Source organism: Natator depressus, chromosome 6 (assembly GCF_965152275.1).
Source record: "Natator depressus isolate rNatDep1 chromosome 6, rNatDep2.hap1, whole genome shotgun sequence".
NCBI classification, from domain to species: Eukaryota; Metazoa; Chordata; order Testudines; family Cheloniidae; genus Natator; species Natator depressus.
This window is the reverse complement of record NC_134239.1, coordinates 7,135,193-7,159,647: the sequence shown is the minus strand read 5'-3', so window position 1 is coordinate 7,159,647 and position 24,455 is coordinate 7,135,193. Positions and strand designations below refer to the sequence as shown.

At 50.3% G+C, this 24,455-nt stretch overlaps 1 protein-coding gene across 1 annotated transcript; it reads left to right on the top strand.

The window, feature by feature from the left end:
* Positions 1-1,273: 1,273 nt before the first annotated feature.
* On the top strand, positions 1,274-24,217 carry LOC141989309 (uncharacterized). Its single transcript, XM_074955787.1, has 10 exons — positions 1,274-1,379; positions 8,661-8,864; positions 10,322-10,387; positions 10,882-10,926; positions 11,275-11,331; positions 11,841-11,920; positions 17,143-17,207; positions 18,028-18,251; positions 22,817-23,070; positions 24,128-24,217. The coding sequence occupies exons 1-10, from the start codon at positions 1,274-1,276 to the stop codon at positions 24,215-24,217; spliced, it is 1,191 nt and encodes a 396-aa protein (XP_074811888.1).
* Positions 24,218-24,455: the final 238 nt, after the last annotated feature.

The following is a 24,455-nucleotide window of genomic DNA, read 5'->3' as shown; positions in this document are numbered from 1 at the left end:
GCGTGAAGGAACATTCAGGGGGTGAGTGGCCACACCAGGTGGCTGATGCCAGCCCCACGCTGACTCACCTCAGTGGGCCACCGAGCCTGTGGGTTAATGTCAACATCTGCCATTACCGCCCCTATTTCTGCTCCCGGCAGCCTTCTCGTCCAGCGCTGGCCACCCTGAGAACCCAACGGGGGAGGGGCAGGCATTGGCCCTGCCGTAGCAGCTGCACTTACCCTTCTCTACTGGGGAGGCCACCAGGGACTCTGCAAGTGGAAAGCGGCACCAGAGGACTAGTGACTGACCTGCCACCAGAGCCCCTTGCCGACCCTGGCCCTTCACTGGAGATCCAGGGCACAGAGCCCTGTCCTCTGCTGGAAAGAGCCTGCGCAGGGCAAGCAGATGGGGCTGCGCTCAAGGGCCGGGGACAGAAGGGAACTCTGTTCCACAAGGGGCCAGTACTCAGTGGGTGCAGCTGTCTGCTCCCCTCCTGACCCTGGCCTTTCAGCTCAGCCCTGTTTGTTTCCCATGCACAGAGTGCTGGGTGGGGGGACAGGCAGGGATCTGGGTCCAGGCATCCAAGGCCACCCTACCACTGCAGGGAGCAGAAGGCTTCCTCAACTGCCACATGGTGAGTACCCACCCCTGGCAGGTACCAGACACCCCTTGTGGGTACAGGGCACCCCTCTCCCCTTAGAAAAAGGGGGGCATGCATGTGACATGAATCTCCAGAAAGGGGTTCATCTTAAAAATTTTGGGAACCTCTATGTTAGAGAGTTGCAGGCTAGTGTGCTGTAGGTTTACGCCTGTTTGCACACACTAACTGGCCAATCTGGACAAGCCCTTTAACATGAGCCAAAGGTCCTTCTTCTCTCACCGTACCAATGGGCCACTGTATTTGCTCTTTATTCCCAACTGCAGTTCCACAGCAGTCGATTCATGATTCACTTTCACTTCCTGTCCCAGATTCCTTTTTGTGCACCCTGGCCCTGGCTGACCAGGAATTCAGGAATTCAGCCCCCCCTCCACCTCGAGGCACAGATTGTCCAGGAGCTCCCCCTGGGGCAGGGCAGCTTTGCCCCATCCCCAGCTCAGGGCTCTGTCTCAAAAACACTAGGAACAGGCTGAAAGAGCCTGGCACCCAAACCCCGTGTTTCAGTGGGGTGTTTTTATGTCTCTCTGCTCAGGGAAACATTTTGTGGATTGGCACCGGGAGCAGCTGATTCAACGCACCTCTTCCGTTGACGCAGTCCTAGATGTGCTTCATAGGGTCAAGACGCAACATGAAATGCAGAAGCAAGGTGAGCTGATGAGGAGCTGTGGTACGTGGCACCAGAACCGACCCTACCCGGTGCTGAAGGCAGGAAACAAAAGCCTCAGTGAAGAGTTAGAAGGTAAAATCAAATATGGGCCATAACTTCCCCCTGCACCCCCAGGGGGCTGCACCCCAAGCCCCTCCCGACAGGGTCACTAGCTCTGCTCTCTGGGTTTTTATACCTCAGTCATCACTGCGGTACAGGGCCTGCACACAGATTTTAAAGCAGCAGGGTAGCGCCAGGGCAGGAGCTGCAGGTGGGCTATAAATTGCCCAGTAGCTTTAACTCTTCACTGGCCATAGTGACTCTGAAAAGAGCCCGAGACTCCATCAAGCCCTTCACCACAGCTCCAAGGCACAGAGCCCTGTCCTCTGCTGGAAAGAGCCTGCGCAGGGCAAGCAGATGGGGCTGCGCTCAAGGTCCAGGGATAGCAGGGAACTCTGTTCAGCAGCTTCTGTCCTCACTATACCGATGGGGCCACTGTATTTGCTCTTTATTCGAAACCGCAGTTCCACAGAACTAATGAGTGGTGTGCTCAGCCTGAAAGTCCAGTCACTTCATGATTGGCTTTCACTCTCTGTCCCCAATTCCTTGTTCTGCAGTGTCTCGGTGAGGCTGTTTGCCAGCTGCCACGTCCCATCCCAGAAGTGGCTGCATTTCAGCACTAGGTTTAAAGCAAGTGAATGTGTCAGGGTTCCCTCCCCACTCTGAACTCTAGGGTAGAGATGTGGGGTCCCACATGAAAGAGTCCCTGAGCTTATTTCTACAAGCTTAGGTTAAAAACTTCCCCAAGGCACAAATTCTTCCTTGTCCTTGGACGGTACCACTGCCACCACCAAGTGAGTTAGACAAAGATTTAGGAAAAGGACCACTTGGAGTTTCTGTTTCCCCAAAATATCCCCCCAAGCCCCTTCATCCCCTTTCCCGGGAGGCTTGAGAATAATATACCAACCACATAGGTAAACAAGGTGAGCACAGACCAGACCTTGGGGTTTGTAGGACACTAAAAACAGTCAGGTTCTTAAAAACCGAACTTTATTATAAAGAAAAAGTATAAGCAGCTCCTCTGTAAAATCAGGATGGAAGGTAATTTTACAGGGTAATAAGATTTAAAAACACAGAGGATTCCCCTCTCGGCAAAACTTTAAAGTTACAAAAAACAGGAATAAACCTCCCTCTTAGCATAGGGAAAATTCACAAGCTAAAACAAAAGATAACGTAACGCATTTCCTTGCTATTACTTACAATTTGTGATCTTAGCTGCTTATTTCAGATATGGCTTTAGGAGATGTATTTTTCCTGCCCTGGTCCCTCTCTGTCCCGGAGAGAACAACAAAGAGAGCACAAACAAAAACCTTCCCCCACAGATTTGAAAGCATCTTCTTTCCCTATTGGTCCTTTTGGTCAGGTGCCAACCAGATTATTTGAGCTTCTTAACCCGTTACAGGTAAAGGAGAGATTTTATGCTACCCTTAGCTGTATGTTTATGACACGCCCCCCAAATCAGACGGTGCTGGACAGTCTGCTCCACACTGGCTGTGATTTCGTCCTGGAGCTCTAGGAGAAAACAGAATTAATAAAACAGATGCACCTCTACATATACTACTGATTATATAAAAACTAACAATATTTTCCACATTTCAAGGACGATTTTAACCAGTTGATTCTGGGAAACTTTCATGGGAGAGTGCATCAGCCACTTTGTTAGAAGCTCCTGAAATGTGTTGTATTTCAAAATCAAAATCTTGGAGAGCTAAACTCCACTGAAGAAGGTTTTTATTATTGTCCTTGATGGTATGAAGCCACTTCAGCGCAGCATGGTCGGTTTGCAGGTGGAAACATTGTCCCCAAACATATGGGTGTAGCTTTTCTAGAGTGTACACAATGGCGTAGCATTCCTTTTCGCTGATTGACTAGTGGCAGATTGTTCTGGTCTGGGTTGTTGTATGGGGAGAGCAGATACTGGGCTAGTTGGGCCCATGAGTCTGATCTGGGGTGGCAGGCAGCGGGTGGGATCCCAGGCTAGATGGTCTTACCCAGTTCTAGTCCCAGTTCCCCAGGGACGCGTATCTTGTAACAGTGTCTCTGAGTTAATCCATGACAAAGGTGGCGGGATCCGAGGGTAGGGCCCATGGGGCAGTGCCCTCTAGTGTCCCCCCTCCCACAGCAAGGTCTTGTTCCCCACTGTCCCGCACAGAGCCTAGCAGGAGTCACTCGCACTGGCCTATAGGATTGGGGGATCTAGGCCCTCGGGGTTGAGCTCTTTTTAGCTTGCTCTAGCTAGGCCCCGTGAAGCACCGGGACCCCGTGTTTCATCCTTCCAAGGCCCAAGCTACATTCCTGAGGAAGGGCAGCCAAGGCACTGGGCGAACTGGAGGATAGGACACATCACAGATGCCACTGCCTTATCCCCTCCTCTCTCTTCCTCCACATTGTCCTCTGTATTTGGGAGCTATGTGGGGGCAACAGCATCATGGCCCCATGGTGCTGAGCTCCCATGTCTCTAGCCAGGCCTTGGGAAATGCCAGGGGCTTTGTCTGAGTTTAACCAACAGCACCAATGTGGGCCTGGGGAGAGCCAGCAGGAGGTGCTGGGACAGATGATGCTTCCCCATGGGCAGCCTTACTCCGAGAACATCTGATCCCTCAAGGCATGTGGGCTCTGGGGATTCCCATGTAGGGCACAAATTCCCCCTCCCACCCTGAGAGCTGTGCCTTACCTGGGTGCAGGCCATGTGATCCTCATCTCTACAGCTGGTAAAGCACTTGGACATTGATCTGGATAAAAGGCACCAGGGGGATGTTTTGTTATAAAGAATTAGATTGTGTCCTGTCCCTGCAGGTTGCATGTGGGTGGGACTAAGGATTACTAAGGACTGAATACCAGAGAGCTCAAGATCCTCGGCCCAGAGGTCAAGATCCTCGGCCGAAACAAGGGCATGGAGGTTTGCTTGAAGAAGAGGCACTCCTTGGGACAGTCCTTGAGTGAAGGGGTGTCATTGTCTTCAGAGCCTAAGATGGGCCTGTCAAGACTGTCGTCTGAAGTGTTTGCCTCATCCTCATCAGCCCAACTTCCGGCACTGCAGGAGCAAGAGTTTTTCCTGGTGCAGTCAACTCCCAAGGTGCCTGTTGTAGCTTGGGAGTTGTTAAACCTGTCAGTGCCCTTTCCCCGGCTGTCCCGGTCTCCCATCCATTTCCTGTGTGTAAGGCATCATTGATTGCTCCTACTCCGGCTCTGACTCGCCATGCAATACCATCGGAGTCTTCAGCTAATGTGCCTCTCAGAACGGTAGAGGGAAACCAACCAGGATATCACCTGTACCTCCATCTCAAAGCTCTGACTGTAGCTCCTCAGACGGGATCTGCCCCTCCTTGGACAGAGGAAGCTGATCCTTTATCAGCATCTCAGGTTGGCTTTGTCCAGCCAAGGCATGTATAGCAGCCCACGGTGGCTGCCTACCCACCATGGTCCTGGATGGAGCCTCAACATTGCCTGATTCACAAGCACCAGTGGCTCAGGCATAACTGGGTCCCAGTGCCATATCAGTGGCCTTTCTGGAGCCCTTTGGGTTTCCTTCTGCAATCTAGATCGTCCCTACACCCTTCATACTATGCCTTTGACTAGGTTTCGGGGGCATCTGCACCAAGGACACTCTGCCCATCCTCAGTACCAGCCTGGTATTGTACAAGAGGAAATTCCCTCTCAGGATCTGCCCCAGCTGGAAACAGAGGAGGCTCTACCTATTAGCGTGCTTTGGTAGACCCCCTCTTCCCTTCCTCATACAGTGAAAAAGGTGGAGAGGAGATACTATATACCCTTGCATGGTTTTGACCATTTTGATAACCATCTCCCTCCAGGCTCCTTGATAGTCATAGCTGCTAATGAGAGAGAGGGAGAGAGAGAGAGAGAGAGAGAGAGAGACACAGAGACACTAGGTGTCAATGTCAAAAGGAAAAGAGGCAAAGAAGCTGGGCCTATTTGGAAGGAAGCTTTATTCCACAGGAGGTTTGCAGCTCAGAATTGTGAACCAGCTGGCTCTGCTGGGTCATTAGGATTTTAGCCTGGTGGATAATATTTCAAAGAGAGACTACTTGACAAGGTTTCAGAGTAGCAGCCGTGTTAGTCTGTATTCGCAAAAAGAAAAGGAGGACTTGTGGCACCTTAGAGACTAACCAATTTATTTGAGCATAAGCTTTCATGAGCTACAGCTCACTTCATCGGATGCATAAAAGTGGAAAATGCAGTGAGGATGTTTTTATACACACAGACCATGGTGTATGATGAAGTGAGCTGTAGCTCACGAAAGCTTACGCTCAAATAAATTGGTTAGTTTCCAAGGTGCCACAAGTACTCCTTTTCTTTTTACTTGAAAAGGTGAAACAAGAATTCACTACAGTGGTGGATGAGGGCAAATTAGTTGCCTGAATGGCTCAGCAACCAATCTAGATGTGCCTGACTTTGCAGTTCCGGCCATTTCTGCTGCCATCACCATGCTGTGGTGTTTTTGGCTGCAGGCCTCCAGTCTTCATCCAGTGTTGGAGCAAACTATTCAAGACCTCCCTTTTGAAGGCCCTTTGCTTTCTTCAGAGAAAATGGACAGTAGGCTCCATAGCCTTAAGGATTTGAGAGTGACGCTTAAGTCTCTTGATATCTACATGGCTGCAACTAAAAGAAAGCAGTTTTGCTTTCAGGAATCCATTGATATCCGTCTTTTATTCCTCATTCCCAAGACCTGTTGAGAAAGAGGGATAGAATTTACAAGAGGTATCTGACTCCTCCCTCCCCATCTGCAGAGGCCAGTTTACCTAGACCGACATGGCTTTTCTAAACAATTGTTTTCACGTGTTGGTTGAGGACAGACTACCTGTCCCCAGAGCACCATCCTCTACTTCCCTTTTGCAAATCATTTATCCTGCTTCCTATGTGTATGGTGCCACATCACTAGAGGTCATTCGTCTTAAGAAAGGTATTAGTAGGAGCATTGCCAGCAGAGTGAGGGAAGGGATTATTCCCCTCTATTCAGCACTGGTGAGGCCACACCTGGAGTATTGCGTCCAGTTTTGGTCTCCGCACAACAGAAGGGATGTGGACAAATTGGAGAGTCCAGTGGAGGGCAAAGAAAATGATTAGGGGGCTGGGGCACATGACTTACGAGGAGAGGCTGAAGGAACTGCGGTTATTTAGTCTGCAGAAGAGAAGAATGAGGGGGGATTTGATAGCAGCCTTCAGCTACCTGAAGGGGAATTCCAAAGAGGATGGACCTCAGCTGTTCTCAGTGATGGCAGATGACAGAACAAGGAGCGGTGGTCTCAAGTTGCAGTGGGGGAGGTCTAGGTTTGATATTAGGAAACACTATTTCACTAGGAAGGTAGTGAAGCACTGGAATGGGTTACCTAGGGAGGCGGTGGAATCTCCTTCCTTAGAGGTTTTTAAGGTCAGGCTTGACAAAGTCCTGGCTGGGATGACTTAGTTGGGGTTGGTCCTGCTTTGAGCAGGGGGTTGGACTAGATGACCTCCTGAGGTCTCTTCCAACCCAAATATTCTCTGATTCTACGATTCTGTGTTCGACACCACTGCTCTGTGCCCTTCTGATCCAGCGAGTGACGCAATCTAGAGTCCCGCCCTAGCTCCCAACTGCCCAAAACTGCTGCCTTCATTCTGTGCTTTAAATTTGTGCAGTGATGGTAAATGTTTTTCATGCACCCCAGAGGCAGCTGCATTTCAGTGCAGGGTAGGTGATCCTCATCTCTAGAGCTTGGAAAGTGCTTGGGGATTGCTCTGGGTGAAAGGCACCAGAGGGATGTTTTGTTATGAAGACCTAGATTGTGTCCTGTCCCTGCTTGTTGTGTGTGTGGAGGGGGAAAACGGACGGGGGGCCGGACACACAAAGGAGCCTTGTCCCTTGTGTGCCCTGTGCAAGGACGGGGGACGGGTACAGCCCCAGCACTCCAGGGAGCAAAGGGGCAGCTCTCTGTGTGACTCTGGGGGACAAATCACCCTGTCAGGGCTTTTAAGAGGCAGGGAGGAGGTGGAGCCATGGCCCTGCACTCCGCCCACTAGCCAGTGGAGCACTAAAATCAGGAATTGCAATTTATTTTTAAAAAGTCTCTTTCCTCAGGGCAGGGATTTTCAAACTGTGGAGCACTGTATTGGCCCACCCCTAGCAGTTACAGCAGCCACCCCCTCTATTGGGGAGGCCACCAGGGACTCTGCAAGTGGAAAGCTGTCCATGGGACTAGTGACTGTCCTGCAACCAGAGCCCTTTGCCCACCTCAGCCCTTCACCACAGCTCCAGGGCACAGAGCCCTATCCTCTGCTGGAAAGAGCCTGCACAGGACAAGTGAATGGGGCTGCACTTAAGGGCTGGGCTCAGCAGGGAACTGTTCAGCAGCTGTCTGCTACCCTCCTGACCCTGGCCTTTCAGCTCAGCTGTTTGTTTCCCATGCACACAGAGGCAGCTGCGGGGACAGTCAGGGAGCTGAGTGTAGACAGCCAAGACTACCCTACCACTGCAGGGTCCAGTTGCCTTCCTCCAGTGCAACACTGTAAGTACCTTCCCCCAGCAAGTACCAGGCACCCCTTGTGGGTACAGGGCACCCCACTTGCCTGGCCCCTTAGAAAAAGGTGGGGGTGGGGAAGGTTTGCAAGCAAGACGAATCTCCAGAGGGGCTCAGCAAAAAAAAGTTTGGGAACCTCTGAGTTGGAGAGTTGCAGGCTAGTGTGCTGTAGATTTATACTCATTTGCCAGGCACCAACTGGGCATTTAGACAAGCCCTTTAACATGTGTATTGGCCCATTGCAGCCAAAGGTGCTTCTTCCCTCAACGTACCAATGGGGCCACTGTATTTGCTCTTTATTCGTGACAACTGCAGTTTGCTAGAAGTGATGAGGGTTGTGCCGAGCCTCAAAAACTGGTCAAGTCACACTTGGCTTTCACCCCCTGCCCCAATTCCTTTTTGTGCCGTGTTGCTGTGTGGCTGTTAGCCAGCTGCCACCTCCCATCCCAGACATGGATGCATTTCAGAACTAGGTCAAAAGCAAGTGTGTGTATGGCGGGGGTGGGGGGGAACAGATACTGGGCTAGATGGGCCCATGAGTCTGATCTGGGGTGGCAGGCAGCAGGTGGGATCCCAGGCTAGATGGGCCCATTAGTCAGATCCAGTTCTCATCCTAGCTCCCCAGGGCTGTGTATCTATTGACTGTGTCCATGGGTGAATCCATGACAAAGGGGGCAGGATCCCATTTCCCCACTGCCCCGTGGAGAGCTCAGCAGCGGTCACTCGCAATGGGCTATGAGGAGATCCAGCCCATGGGGGCTCTGGACTGTGGGTGACTTGCTTTCTCTCATTTCCTCTCTAGGCTCCATGAAGCACCAGGTCCCTGAGTTTCACTCCTTCAAGGCTCACACTATGTTCCTGAGTGAGGACAGCCAATTCGCTGGGCAAGCTGGTGAACTGAACACCACACCAGAGATTTCAGTGCCTCATCCTCCCCCCTTTCCTCTGCATACGCACTTCTTACTAAGGTTCATGACTGGGCATCAGCATCATGGCTTCTCTGGTGGTGAGCTCCTGTCTCTTTAGCCAGGTCTTGAGGACTGGAAGGGACTTTGTCTGAGCTTTACCAAAGGCACTGATCAGTTGCTGGGGAGAGCCAGTGGGGGGCCCTGGGACAGATTGTGGTTCCCTAAGGACAGCCTCAGTCCTAGGGCATCTGGTTCCTCCAACTATGTGGGCTCTGGGGATCTCCATCTAGGACCCAGTTTCCCCCTCTTGCCCTGGAAGTGGCTGGAGGGGGTGAGGCCCAGCTGGGCGCCCCACTCTGGACACAGGAATAGATGCCCCACATGCATCCCCAGCCATTTTGCCCCATCCCCAGGCCAGCTCTCCCCAATGCCTGGAGGTCAGCAGAATCTGCCTGCTACAATTTAAATCCTGAATGTTCTTTCCTCTCCTCTGACTGGCTGTTTGCCTTTCCTTCCCAGCCAATCACCGTCCACCCCACCCCCTGCTGCTAATCTTATTCTCCCGGCCAATTGGCTGTTTGCCCCACCCCATCCTCCCATCACAGTCTTGCCCCCTACTGCTGAGGTCACTCTCTCTGCGCCCCCATGCTCCTTTTCCTTCGCTGTTACATCCCTCCTCCCTTCTTCACATTTTCTCACTCCTTCACGCTCATGGACCCATCTGTTCTTGCTGCCCGCCCCTCATCCATCTCTGATAATTGTAACTCACAAGAGAGGCCCATCCATCACTCACAGTCCCTCACTTTGTTATAGAAAGGACATGTTTGCTTGGCTAACACTAGGGTCTTGTCGACATGACCACTCAGTTTGCAGCAAGCTGTTAAGATTTACCCCGCACTAGCCTACAGTGTGCTACGTGTCCATGTGAACCCTGCTGTCATGCACAAAAAGTTCCCTAGTGTGCAGCAGCAGGGTCCAGAATGACGCTCAGTGTGGGGTAGATTTACACCCTGGCTTGCTGTGAACTAAGTGTTTGTGTAGGTAAGTCTCAAACTAGAGCTTGGTCAGTATTTTTCAGATTTCAAAATTTTTATTTCAAATTTACTCACAATTTTAATGAGAGAAATTGTCGGAAATTTTTTTTTAAAAAACGTATAGACTAGCAAAAAAAGGGTCAAGAAAAAAACCTCTTTTTTCAACTTTTTAATTTTTTTTTAAACCAAGTTATTACGATAAGAATTGTGAAAGCACCTACAGGTGCCCAATCAGAGATCGGTCACTATAAGGCTGGTGGAAATGTGTCAGATTCTAACAATTTGGAATTTTAATGAAGAAGCTGGAGGAAAATTGAACTAATTTTGCAATTTTATTCTCCTGTTTTTTGACTGGCTGAATTCGAAATGACTGAAGCAAAAATGTTAAACCTGACTTGTGTTGTAGATCTCACTGAGATCCAGACATCAATCCCAGTTTGAAAAAAACACCAGCTTCCTTTGTAAAGTGCTATGAGATCTACTGAGGAAAAATGCTACATTGCTCTTTCCCTCATCCATAGGACATGAAAGTCACATGGAAGCTCCTCATGATCAAATTTCCATTAAAGAACTGGTATCAGCATCAGGTGAGTGATCACCCAGTGGGCTGGAACATGCCCCAGTGGAAATTCACTGCAGGGTTGGACAAAAAACAGTTCCAGGGCTGGGTGTCACAACACTGTTGCTTCAGGGGCTTGGGCTAATATTCTAAAGTCCTTCTGGACTTTTCCCTAAGGAAGGTGCCACATGGTGCTGGGACTGGATTCCTTTTCCTCAGCCTGGATTAGGCATGGGCAGTGTCCTGGATTTCACTACCTCTGACTTCTTTCAAGCTATTCACCTCCTCCTGTATGAGTGCAGAGCTGAGGTGGTTTGGGGATATCTTGATGACCCCACTAAGGTCAACAGACTTAGGGCCAGGTTCTGATCTCAGTGACCCTGGGGTTAGTCCATTTGGAGTCATTCCAGAATTGTATCACACTGTCATCAGTGTGCTACTCTGCATTTACACCAGGGCCACGCAGATCAGAATCTGGCTCAGATTTTTTGGAATTTTGTCAGTTTCCATTTTTCTTTTCAGGATTCACCGGTGAAGAGACTGACTCCAACTCCAGTTCTGCTGCAGGTATAAAGGCAGCAGGAAGTGGGTAGAACAGAATATAGCTCTGTTTCTCTTTATCTACCATACACACTGGCCCATTGCAGCCAAAGGTGCTTTTGTCCTCACAGGACCAGTGGGGCCCCTATTTGCTCTTTCTTCCTGACAATCAAAATGCTGTACAAGCAGGTAGCCGCAAAGTCCTGTTGATTCATGCTGTACTTTCACTTCCTGTCCCAAGCTCCTATTTGTACAGCTGTTAGCCAGCTGCTGTGTCCCACCCCAGAGGTGGCTGCTTGTTTATTCCTTGAAAGCAATTGACATGGAAAGGCTGGGGATAAGATGACAGTATGTTAATAATTCATCCCTCCCCAGGGATCATCTGCCAACAGACCCTCTTGACTTCCACTGGTTCTGTGGCAGGAGCTGCAGGTGAGTGAGGTTCACTGGGAGGTGGAGAGGGGGTGGTTTGATGGGCCTCGCTCATGGTGGAGCAGAGAGAAACCAAACAGTCCCCTTGGCCTGAATCTCTGACCATCCCCTGATCAGAGCCTGCCACTGCCCCACCCAGTCACCTGCATGAGGTTTAATCTCCAGTGCCTGCAGGATCGCTCTGGGCGCTCCCTCCCATCACTCCCCCAACCCACATCCTTCCCTCTCCTCTCCACACCATGATCCCCCTCCCTGACCTCATCTGCCCTGCCCCACTCCACCTCTCCCCCAGTGGACAGCCCTTCCCACAGGCCGCATGAGCCCAGCGCTTCCTACACAGCAGAAGCTTTGGAGTTGGGCAGACACACAGAACAGACCCGTCTGCAGGGCAGTTTGTCAATGGAAACGCCCAGGTCCCATCACTCTGATTCAGGGATGGAGGGGGCTTGTTATCTGGTGCTGCAAGAATGTGACACATGAAAGGACATTTACCCCTCTCTCTGCCACAGGTGAGACCGGTCGGAATCAGAGTCCCACGGCCTGCCTCAGGGGTCAGCACAAATGTAACTGGTGTGCCAGAGAGGAGGAGGTGGGGCTTGCGGTCTCTCTTTCTCTCCCCATCCCCCACCCTGTTTGTCTGTTGGTCAATTGGTCTCTCTTGAAATTTGTCTCTCTCAACTATACCACTGAGAAACTTCTCCCTGTCTCTTCAGACCTGGGGCATCTCGGTCACCCGGGAAATGCCCCAGGTGATCACTGGTTCTCTCTGCCAGCCATGCTGCCAGGGTCCCAGGCCATGGAAAGAACCCCCAGCTGAGAACTTGCCCACAGCTGCCCAGGTTTCTTCCTCACCAGAGCGATTCAATGACCAAAAAAACTATATGAACACAGAATCAAGGTTTCCCAGAGGTATTTCATGCCCTTTCAGCACGCCAAATTCAGCAAAATTCAAGCGTCTAAAAACCAGAAAATACAGCCTCAAGGTACATGCCCCCACAACGTTAACTCCACCCTTTTTGGACACTGTCCCAGTATGCCCATACTTGCATTCTGCCTTTACTGATAGCGCACATCACATATATAGCACTGAGGCAAACACCCTCTCTTTGTCAAGGTAGAATTTGTTTTTGGTAAGATCTTGTCATGACCTACAGGTCTTGTCATGACCCAGGTCTACAGGGGAGCAGCCACCCTCCAACCCTCCACCTGACAGCCTACTGATGTTGGCTTACCTAGGACCCATGAAGCTCAGCTCCAGCGTGAGGCTCTGCCCCCGAGATCCGAGATTAGCAGTGTCCCAAAGCTGCAGACTGGCCCAGTGGCCCTATTTCAGCCAGCAGCAGGAACAAAAAGCTGTCTGAATGAGTGGGCTCCACTCTGGAATGTGCGCCTTGATTTCCTGGCAGCCAGATCCAGCTTGACTCTTCATAGCTGGCTTATGATTTCTGACCTCCAGTTTGTCTCCTGCTTCTGATCTCTTGGTATCCTGAGACAGCTGGCTCATGCCTCCTGTCTTGTGACTGTAGCTCTGACCACTAGGTCTGGCTGCCCACCACCCAGCTGTCACAGCTGGATTCAACAGGAGCTGCAAGCACCTGCTCAACACTCAAACACTGAGCCTGCTCCCCAGAAACAACCCCTCATTTGTTCAATTTTACAATTCCTTCACTCCGTCTGTTACATCGCTTACTCTCAGGATTCCATCTATCGCTCTGCTTTCACTTACCCTTCATTTAACACCGACTGCTCTCATATCCCACCTCACTGCTGACAATCCCCATGGCAAGAAGACCCGTGTCCTGCCAGTGATATAGCTTCTAGTTACACATGCACCTCTTTCCATTGAGCACACACCAGGGGCTCAGACCCACATCTCCTCATATCAGTCACACCAAGCTGCTCCGGCTAACATCGCCACCATTCAATACAGCTACACCTAACAGTGAATGCAGCTGGAGTGCATGCAGATAATTGCTAGTGGCTAATGCCAGCTCCAGCATGTCAGAGTTAAGGTTGCGTATGTATTTGTTGTGACAAAGCTCCGAGCCTGTATTGGTGGGTCCTGCACCCCAGGCAGATTCAGTGGCCTCAGAAGCTCGCTAAGGCCTTCAGTGTGACCTGCCTTTCTAAGTATAGTGGCAAAGGTCACAGCTTATTGAGCTATTTTAATCACAGGCCAGTATGGGAGGTGGGAAGGTGGAATACCCACAGTCTCTGTTGCTCCTTAGAGCTCAGTAGGCGCAGTTCCGCCTCCTGGTTGGACCAAAGTCTGCTTCCCCTCTCAAGGGGATCTCCGTAGAGCATGGGGGGGAAAAAGGTGGACCTGGGCCCACCCTCTACTCTGGGTTCCAGCCCAGGGACCCTAATAGTAGCAGCTGCTTGTGGCTTCCCCTTCACCACTGATGCTGCTTTGATTCCCTGGCCCACTTCCCCGTGATCCCCTTTTCCCAGCTTCACCCTTACCTCAGGCTTCAGCAATGCTTCCTCTCCTCCAGCTCCTTTCACCTGGGCTTCCTTGAGGGAACTGGAAGGAGAGCTTTTAAGCACTATGAGTGGGACCTTGATTAGTTCCAGCTGTCTTCATTAGCCAAACAGCCTTAACTGACCCTTTGTTGGTTAATTGGAGTCAGGTGCCTGCATTAGTCCAATGACAATAACTGGTTTAATTGGTGTCAGGTGACTTGATTGGCCTGGAGTAGTCTTTGTTTGGCTACCCAGGGAACAGGGACCTGCCCCTTCTGCAGCATAAGAGAGACCCTGGCACACGTGTACCTGGAGTGTGCCAGGTTGCAGCCCCTATTCTGGCTCCTCCAGAACCTCCTGCTGACGTTCTGGCTGCACTTCTCCCCACACTTGTTCATCTTTGCACACCCTATCTGTGGCCCCACTAAGTCGCGAGACCTCCTCGTCAACCTCCTCCTGGCACTTATCAAAGTAGCCATTTACACCACCAGGAAGAGGATGGTAGACGAGGGGGTTCTCTGTGACTGTGGGGCCTACTTCTGCTCCTCCGTGGTCTCATGCATGTGGGAACAGTTCCTCTGGGCGGCATCCGCTGGCTGCCTTGATGCCTTCGAGGAGCAGTGGGCACTGTCTGGGGTTCTCTGCTTGGTGTCCCCGTCTGGTTCCCTTTGTTTAGCCCTGTGACCTCACTCCCATCCCTGTTATATCTTTAGTTGTCCCCCGTACTTAATTGAGATCCTGGACCTTATGGATCCTCCCCTTAGGCTGGGGGAGGTCCTTTAGTAGTGGGAGGGCTCCGCCTGCCCATCTCCAGGATCCCAATAGACTGAGGCTGATATATTTGCCTTCCACTACTTACTCCCTGACCTCACTCCCGTTCCTGTTATCTCCTTAATTGTCCCCCGTAATTATTTGTTATCCCAGACCTTGTGGATCCTCCCCTGGGTCTGGGGGGAGGTCCTTTAGCAGTGGACGGGCTTCCACTGACCCACTTCCTGGATTCCAACAGGACTACTCTTTTAAAGCCTTCTGGTCTGAGTCCATCACATTACCTTAACTCTATATTTCTGTTTTGCAGAGGCTTGAGTTTTGCTGAACTCAGCATTCTGGGAGAGCATGAGATACCACCAGGCAATTTACGCACTGCATTATTGTACACTTTTTTTAGTGAATTACCTACTTTAAAAAAAAATGAAAATAGAAACGTTGTAGGAGTCAGTGATCATTTAGACAGTTGTGCAGCCTGCCTAGGTTTGCCATTGATACAGGGGCAGGTAATAACAAAAAAGACCTAGCTTTTATACAGTACTTTTCATCAATAGATCTCCATGAACTCTACTCCCATATCCCCATTGCACAGATGGGAAACTGAGGCACAGAGATGCAAAGATTTGCCAAAGTCATCCAGCAGGCCAGTGGCAGAGCTAGGAATAGTTTCAGTCCAGGGGTCTCTCCATGAGGAGGCCACACAGTTGCTCTGTGATTCCTCAGTGCTTCTTCCCCCCACCATACCATTTTGTTATACTGGAATGGGGATAAAGGCCATGCTGTGAAATATTTGCAATGTGCAGTTGCTAACAGGGTCGGTGAGAGAAATCTCAGCCATGGTCTGAGTACGAAACCTAGACAGTTTTATTCCATGGTTGTTACAGTAACTTTAAGCAGCTGAATGGGGAGACTGGGCATGTCTCCTTTTCCAGTCTCTGCACAACCATTCTCCACAATTTGTAGTCCCACCACTATTGCCAGCTCACTCTTCCCATCCCATCAAGATGTTAGTTGCACTCTAGAAGCCATTAACATGTAAGAAGTTGCTTCTCACTGTCTCCTGACCTGTGCTGCTGTGTGAACACATCACAAGCAGCAGCTCGTTCTAGGGCCATACACTACCTTTTTTTATGTAGTCTGAGCTTGCCCACTCCCCCCCCCACCACACACATTTCAGCCAAGCTTCCCAGCTGTACCTCAGGCCCACCCAGTTCATCTCCCCCACCAACTGGACTCCTTCGCCCACTCACTCTGTCACCCACAGAGGGACAGGGCCCTCCATATCCCTGCTTATAGGGAGGGGGCAAGAAGAGGGGCTGATACAACCTGAGAGTGTGACAGGCTTCACCCAGGATGCAACCTGGAACTGGGGTATTGCTAAGCCCTCTTTCTTACCAGCCTGGGCTCCCTCTCACACTGTGAGAACCTGTGTGAGGGAAGCCTGGAGGGCTTTGCAAACAGCCACAAGCAGGGGCCACACCCAGTTGCATTAATTAATGCTCTGGCCAGCCACTGCATGAGCCAACAATAGAGGGGCTCCAGCCAAAATACCTCTAGTTCCCTAGCCTAGGATGCTGGAGCTGTCCTGTCCTGGTCAAAAGCCTGACCAGTATATAAGGTGTTACCTACTCCACCACTTGTACAAAGGAAAGTGGACGTGCACCAAGTTTTGTTCCTGAAATGAGATTTTCCCCCAAACACTACACTCAAACCACACTGTTTTACGTAAAATTTATAGATTAGATAGATGATTAGATTAGATTGATAAACTACAGGAAGATTTTAAGTGATTATAAGTAATAGCAAACAGATTAAAGTAGATGATCTAGTACACAAACAAAAATGCAATCTAAGCCTAATATACTAGATAGGATTTGAATCAAGCAGTGTCTCACCCTGTGAGATAGTATCAACAATCCACCAAGGTTTCATACACAAGCGGGCTTCCTTCTTTCCTGCATGGCACCAGCACTTCCCTAGTTCAACAGCTTTGTTCTTCCAGCGCTATTTACATGTGTTGAGTTGTGGGAAGAGTGAGACCAATTGGTGATGGGCTAATTGGCTCTTTAGCAATCACAACTGATTAGATAAGTAGTGTCCATTACCCCAGTCTGCCTTCTCCAGTGGGACTAATTGGTGTCAGAGTGATCAGAGCACAAGCTCACCTGTGAACTCCCAGCACTCTGTCCCACTCCCATATGAGCTACTGGGTGACAGTCACTCTGTGGGTAACTCTCAAGTGACTGAGACCCTCGTGTAATGATCCCGGCCTTGGTTTGAGCCTTATCTGTGGGGGGAAATACATGGATAGAATTCATGAGCTTTAAGCAAACCATTTTTTAGGGGCCTGTATCTTAGGAACTCATGGTCAATTGGATCACTAACCTAAGCTATCACCCCAACAAGCCACACTAAATTTCAAAGCAATCTGCATAACCATGCAGATTTTAGTGGATCTAGAAGAGTTAAGCTTAAACAGAAAGCTGGTGTAAACCTTAGCTAGAGCAATCTTGACAGTCCACTATAATCCTGTGGGAAATCCCCAATGGGGCTGAGTTAATGCCTATTCCTGTGTTTTAGGATCTTCCAGAAGAAATAAAACCAGAGATTATTCAGGACTTAGATAGGAACCAGGAAATGTACAGGTGAGAGCTGGGGCTGGGAGTTTGGTTTCATCCCCTCTGCAGCTGTCTGCATCTGGTAGCGCAGGTCAGACCCTATCACAGAGGTCACAGTGTCCCATAGGGACAGGCTCAATATACAATGTACAATAAACAGAGTAAAGCACTATTAAGTGTGGTGTAGATCAAACTGGCTCCTTCACTGGAGATGACCCGTATATTTTATTGGAGAAAACACTTTAGGACATTTTGCCAGCTCATAACACAGGGCTGTACCCCCACAGACATTGCCAGGGTGGGGATGAGAGACTTATGTTACATGAGGAACCTCTGAAATCTATTAATGACTGAGAACAGGGGTCTAGTAGGTCGGAGCAGGGGGACTGGGAATCAGGACTCCTGGGTTCTAGCCTTAGCAATAGGGGGGAATGGTGGTGACAGCAGAGGGACAGAAGTCCTGGGTTCTGTCCCAGGCTCTGCCACTGATTGTCTGTGTGCCCTTGGTAGCAACCAACCCCCCCCCTGTATTCCTCAACTTCCCCCTCTGTAAAACGTTACATACTTATCTCCTAGTGGGATTTACAATGATAAATTTATTAACAACTGTAAAACACTTTGGAGTCCTTGGATCCTAGGTTCTAGAGAAGGGAAAAGGGGTTTTACTAACTTCCCCCATCTTCCTCCTCATTTTATATATATATATAGAGAGAGAGAGAGAGAGAGAAAAGATCATGATAAATGGAAGTGGTACTACCTGTTACAAGTTAGACCAAAAGCTGGTCTGGTTATATCTAGCATTGTCTAATCCTGCTCTCCCCTCCTCTTGTCACCCCCGGATATGCAGGGTTCATTTCTCTAGGGCAGGCTGGTTCCATTGCCCTGAAACTGAACTGGAGTTCAAGGTGAGGGCAGCAGTGACCATCCAATATGGATACAGCTCCTGGAGGCAGCATCTGGCTGAATCGCAGGAGGAGCAATGGATGGTGGCCGGCCCTTTGTTTGACATCAGAGTGGAACCGACTGATGCTGTGGCAGCTGTTCACCTCCCGCACTTCCTGTGTCTCAGAGGTACGGTTGGAATCAGACTCAACAGTGTGATTTTAATCACCATTGTAATAGTATTAACAATAAGGGTAATCTTGATTGTAACCTTAAAGCACAGTGGCCCAGTGAATAGTGCCAAGGAGTCATAATCACACCCTTAAAGAACATAATAATCACAGCTATTAATATAACGACATGTTAAAAGAATGTTAAGGTTGCAAAGTCGAGCATTCAAAAGTTAGGAAAAGCTGGAATTAAGTCTGCCTATGCAATCTTAATTCAGCCCCCTCTGTGACTAACTGTTGTGAGATGCCACCGGTAGGTGCTCTGCTCTTGCTTGATGTTGATATCAGTCAGCTGCATGCATGCATGTGTTCCCTCTGTGTGCTGCCCTGGCTCTGCAGATTGCTGGCACAGCAGACCCCGAGAGAACCCCCAATGACCACAGACTCCAGTAAGGTACGAAGGCATGCTGGCCAGGTTTATTGTTGAAGAGAAACACAGTCTCTAACTCCCCAGATTATATATCTACAGTTTGTTGCTAGTCCCTATGTGCTCCCTAACAGTGGACACAGCTCAGTCAGTGGCGGGACTTTCCACTCCCGCCCAGGCCGGACAAAGACACCTCCCCAGGGATGCATTCTTATACACAGATACAAACAAGTTACACATCACTCCAGACGTATTGAGGTGCAACCCCTTTACGTAGCAAGGTGCCGCCTCTCACCTTGTACATGTTGGTTTGAACAAAACAACTCTATCCATCATATTGTCCTTCTGACCCTGTCTTTAGGATGGGTCTGCCTGTTCCGTGTTATCTCTGTGGAATGTGTTCGTACCGGGATGTTCTGATATCTAGTGTCCAGTACCTTTTAGGCAGTGGTGAGCTGGAGCCGGTTCGCACCGGTTCGCTAGAACCGGTTGTTAAATTTAGAAGCCCTTTTAAAACTGGTTGTTCCGCGCCTTAGGCGCCGACTCCACGGGTGATCCAGCCCTGGAGCACCCAAGGGGAAAATTTGGTGGGTGCAGAGCACCCACCGGCAGCTCCCCACCCCGCCCCCGGCCCCAGCTCACCTCACTTCCGCTCCACCTCCTCCTCCTCCTCCCCTGAACGCGCCGCCTCGCTCTGCTTCTCCATCCCCCAGGCTTCCCACGAATCAGCTGTTCACGCGGGAAGCTGGGGAGGGCTGAGAAGCAAGTGGCGGCTTCCTGCTCAGGCCCAGGGAGGCGGAGGTGAGCTCGGACGGGGGGCGGGGGCATGAGGAGGGCTGCCCGCGGCGCAGCAGATAACCCAGGGGGGTGGGGATGCGTAGGGGAACCGCTCCCCGCCCCAGCTCATCTCCGCCACCCTCGGCCTGAGCGGGAAGCCGCGGCCTGCTTCTCAGTCCTCCCCGGCTTCCCACCGAACAGCTGATTCGCGGGAAGCCGGGGCGCGGAGAAGCAGAGCGGGGCGGTGCGTTCAGGGGAGGAGGTGGAGCGGAGGTGAGGTGAGCTGGGGCTGGGCGCGGGGCGGGGAGAAGCTCTGCACCTACCAATTTTTCCCCGTGGGGGCTCCAGCCCCGGAGCACCCATGGAGTCGGCGCCTAAGGTGCCACTTTTGATGTGATCAGTGGCGGGAGCGGCCGCTCCCCCTGCACCCCCCCCAGCTACGCTACCCCGCCCCTAGGAGCCAGAGGGACCTGCTGGATGCTTCCTGGGAGCTGCCCCAGGTGAGCACTGCCGGGACTCCCCACATCGCCCCCTGGCAGGTGCCTCTGGCTCTTAGGGGTGGGGTGGGCACCCACTACGGTGACCCATGAGACCCTCCTGCCCAGTTCTGGGGGCAGTCAGGGGACAGGGGAGGGGGGTGGATGAGGCAGGGGTCCTGAGGGGGGGAGTCAAGGAACACGGGGGGGTTGGATGGGGCAGGAGTCCCGGGAGCAGGGGTGGGCAACGAGCCCCTCGTGGGGTGAGGAGGGAACCCGTTGTTAAGATTTTGGCAACTCATCACTGCTTTTAGGTATGTATCTTTTTGCAGTATCAGCCCTTTCCTTGCCAGCTTCTGTGAGCCGGGCCTGCCTCTGGCTCACAGCTTAACTTTGCTTTATGTTAACAAAGTCTTGACCATTACTTTAGTTCAGGCCTTAGGCCTCATACCGGGCCTCTGATATAAGGGTTTATATTTCAGGGCCTCATCTTACTACAACTATTAGCAATAGTAAGTTGTCATCTTCTATGTGGATCAGACACTAGAAGGGGATGGGGACACACACTTATCCCATGGGTATCACAATGATTTGCTGACAGCCAAAGGATGTTGAGAATTGGGCATATAGGATTACATCCCAGGCTCTGGAGGTGAGGGTTGGCTTCTGGTCACAGACCTTTCTGCCCCCGTCCCTGTTCGAGTCCTGTCTCTCCACCCCCCTCCAACTACTTATCCCAGTTTCAGTTTCCTTGCCTAGCCAGACCTAGTCTTTTCCAACTGCCTCCCAGATCTGATCCCCCTCTCCTCCACTACCTGTTCCCAGTCCCTGTGGCCCACCCTCAGGCTCCCCATCCCATCCTTCTCTCTCTGCCTCTCCCACAGCTCTGGCTTTTGCCCCTTTGATTTCCACTCAGAAGGCCTCCTCCTCTGTGGTGCCTGGATGCCCACAAGGGGGCATTGATAGCACAAGAGAGACAGACTCCCTGCTCTCAGTTCTGGTGACACAGTCGTCCTTGCCTGTTGAGAGGATCAGCTGCAGGGAGAGCACAGCTCAGCACCTGCAGTCCAAGGTTGGAGCCTGCCCAGTGCAGAAGGGCATAATGAGTGGGATCCTGCAGGGATGAGTTCTCGGTCTGGTTCTGTTCGATATCTTCATCAATGATTTAGTTGATGGCATAGAGAGTACACTTATAAAGTTTGCGGATGATACCAAGCTTGAGGGGTTGCAAGTGCTTTGGAGGATAGGATTAAAATTCAAAATGATCTGGACAAACTGGAGAAATGGTCGGAGGTAAATAGGATGAAATTCAATAAGGACAAATGCAAAGTACTCCATTTAGGAAGGAACAATCAGATGCACACATACAGAAAGGGAAATGACTGCCTAGGAAGGAATTCTGCAGAAAGGGATCTAGGGGTCATAGTGGACCACAAGCTAAATATGAGTCAACAGTCTGACACTCTTGGAAAAAAAGTTAACATTCTGGGATGTATTAGCAGGAGTGTTGTAAGCAAGACACTAGAAGTAATTCTTCTGCTCTACTCAGCACTGATTAGGCCTCAACTGGAGTATTGTGTCCAGTTCTGGACATCAGATTTCAGGAAAGATGTGAGCAAATTGGAGAAAGTCCAGAAAAAAGCAACAAAAATGATTAAAGGCCTAGAAAACATGACCTATGAGGGAAGATTGAAAGAACTGGGTTTGTTTAGTCTGGAAAAGATACAACTGAGAGGAGATGTGATAACAGTTTTCAAATACATAAAAGGTTGTTACAAGGAGGAGGGAGAAGAATTGTTGTTCTTAACCTCTGATGATAGGACAAGAAGCAAAGGGCTTAAATTGTAGCAAGGAAGGTTTAGGCTGGACATCAGGAAAAACTTCCTACCTGTCAGGGTGATTAAGCACTGGAATAACTTGCCTAGGGAGGTTGTGGAATCTCCATCATTGGAGATTTTTAAGAGCAGGTTGGACAAACACCTGTCAGGAATGGTCTAGATAATACTTAGTCCTGCCATGAGTGCAGGGGGACTGAACTAGATGATCTCTCAAAGTCCCTTCCAGTCCTATGATTCTATGACTCATCGGGGTTTAGCTGGCACACTCTAACAAGTTTCTAGTGAACATGTACAAGGTGAGATGCAAACTCGGCCAAACTTGGGTGGATTTTCACAGGAACAGCATAAAGCACAATCCTGGCACATATGCAACCCCCTGCCAAATTTCAAGCCCCTGCTGCTATTCATGGAGGTGTTTGAGCTTCACGAACAATAAGAATATTTTTAACACTGGCAAAACAATGTAATTTTTCCTTAATCTTATTCTTGGAAATGGCTGAACCATTTTTGCTGAAATTAAGAAAACAAAACAAAAAGAGTCATCCATCTGAGGCAGGGACCCGGCATGGGAAACTTCAGTCCAAATGGTTAAAGTTTTTCAAAATTATAAGCAATTGTAAAGAGGATCTTACATTTCCCATTATAAGGAAACCTTAGCTTAACACCGCCTACTCTGCTGTGTGCTGCTAACACAGGCCCTTTCATCCAGCTCTTTCACCTCTCAAAGTAATTTACAAAGAATGACTGGACTGTGAGATTTGGTTATGCCCCAGGAGTGTAGATTTTATAGGACTCTGCTCCCATTTCCAGGATCAGGAGATATCCGGGAGTTAATACACAATCAGGTGAGCAGTGGGCTGAGATGTCCTTGGGAGTTGGGGGGTCAGGGCAAGCAGTGGAGGGAAGGTGCCAGAGGGACCTTGTGAAGGTCAATGCAGAATCCAAGCCACCCACAGAGCTACAGGGATGGGTGTTTCCAGAACTCAGGTGGACAAACTGCCTCTCTGACAGTAAGAGAATGAGGACAGGCTAACGGAGCCTCGTTTGCTTTGTGACCCACTGACAGATGCCAACAATTCCCGGATGCAGATTGCCCATTTCATCGATGAAGGGATGACCCTGGAGAACCCAACGCAGGTGAGGTCGTTCCATGCCGTGCTGGAGAACCCCAGCTTCTCTCTAATTGGAGTGTTTTGGAGGAGGGAGAATTCTGATCAGCGAACTCAGATCCATTCCATTGTACTGCTCTACCAGGCACAAAAGAGAGTTAATCTAACCCTCCACCTCTACCTGATACCTGATGATGGCTCACGGGTCAAGGTAATCTATAGTGTGAGCCTTATGGGAACACACACTTACCCTGTTACAGTTTAACTCTCTCAGGGACAACGGGGCTGTTGTGAAGCACAGAACACACACAAGACACTTTGCCCAGAGACTAACTCATTATTGCTCTTTTACTTAATCATACAAAGCACAAGAGAGCACAGACCATATAGAAAATAATAAACATCTTTGCTGCAATGCCCCTCACTAGCTCACCCTTCCCTTGGGAGAACATCTGGGCTCAGGAAAACAGACAGGTCTTGCAGCTGCTCCATTCTGGGTTGCTTCTCTCTCATCAAGGCTTCTTCCTCAGCTCACATGACCTTCCTCTTTCCTTCCCAAAGGTTCCTGTGGGTCTCCCTAGCTTATATGCCTCCTTCCAACACCTGCTTTTCTTTGTTCTGTTTCTTGGTAACTTTCTGCTGCTTCAAAAACTGCCCCCTCAGACAGAGGAGGAAGTATCTTTTCTCTTGGCATGAAGTTGCTCTTTCACATAACTTTTGTGCAGTCATTATCATTGTCCTTAAGTACCTGTTCTAGGAGGATCTGACCCAGCCCTGCAAGCCCATGGTGGGTCCACATACAGGGTGGCATTCATGCTGCCACAGTTTTCCACAGTAACATTTCAGAATAGCTCCATAATATCAACTGGAATTCATAAGTTGTACAGACAGAGCCCACAGCTTATCACAACTCTCATAGGGTGAACTGGCCATTAACAAGGTCTGGGGCCCACCTCCCCAGGTGAATGGAATTAAGGGAAGAGTCACTAGACAGGGTCATGTGACCCAATCAGGCCTGTTAAGGGGGATACATGCAGTCTTTGGGCAAAGAGGAAGCAGATCATGGAGACTACAGGGAGAGTAGACTTGGGACCATGGCTTCATCCACAGCTCAAGGGCTGGCAGTGTGTAGGAAGAGGCACTAGGAAGAAGCCAGGCAGTCTAGATTATGGGGCAGACATCTGGTTGTTTAGGGTTCTGAGAGCTGGGAAGTCACAGGGGTGGGAGGGTTTGGGTTTGGGTTCCCCCTGTGTCGCCACCCTGTGCAGGGGACCAGCTACCTGTATGAACAAGAGGAAGATGAAGGGACTGAGGAGAGACCAGGAGGGCTAGAAGCTGAGCCCAGATGGGCTGGATGAATATTGGGAGACGACAGACCCTCAGAAGAAGGGCTGTTCCTGGGGTGAGACTGGGGAGGAAGATTTGTGTGTTGTTTCAATTCTTTAGTTTAAACCTTGGAACCATCTGGAGGGTTAAGTCATCTCAGTGACATAACGCATTGGATGCCAGCTGCCAACTGTTGGAGAGAGGGAAACTGGGGGCACACCTGGGGAAACTGAGGCAGGGGCAGGGTTCAATGCTGGGTTCAGAGGGACC

Bases quoted from the DNA above. Each gene is read 5' to 3' on its own strand.
- LOC141989309 (XM_074955787.1), top strand. From the start codon at position 1,274: ATGCAGAAGCAAGGTGAGCTGATGAGGAGCTGTGGTACGTGGCACCAG. The intron at 11,332-11,840 runs GTGAGTGAGGTT...TCTCTGCCACAG, and splicing joins TTCTGTGGCAGGAGCTGCAG to GTGAGACCGGTCGGAATCAG. The intron at 17,208-18,027 runs GTGAGAGCTGGG...CCGGATATGCAG, and splicing joins AGGAACCAGGAAATGTACAG to GGTTCATTTCTCTAGGGCAG.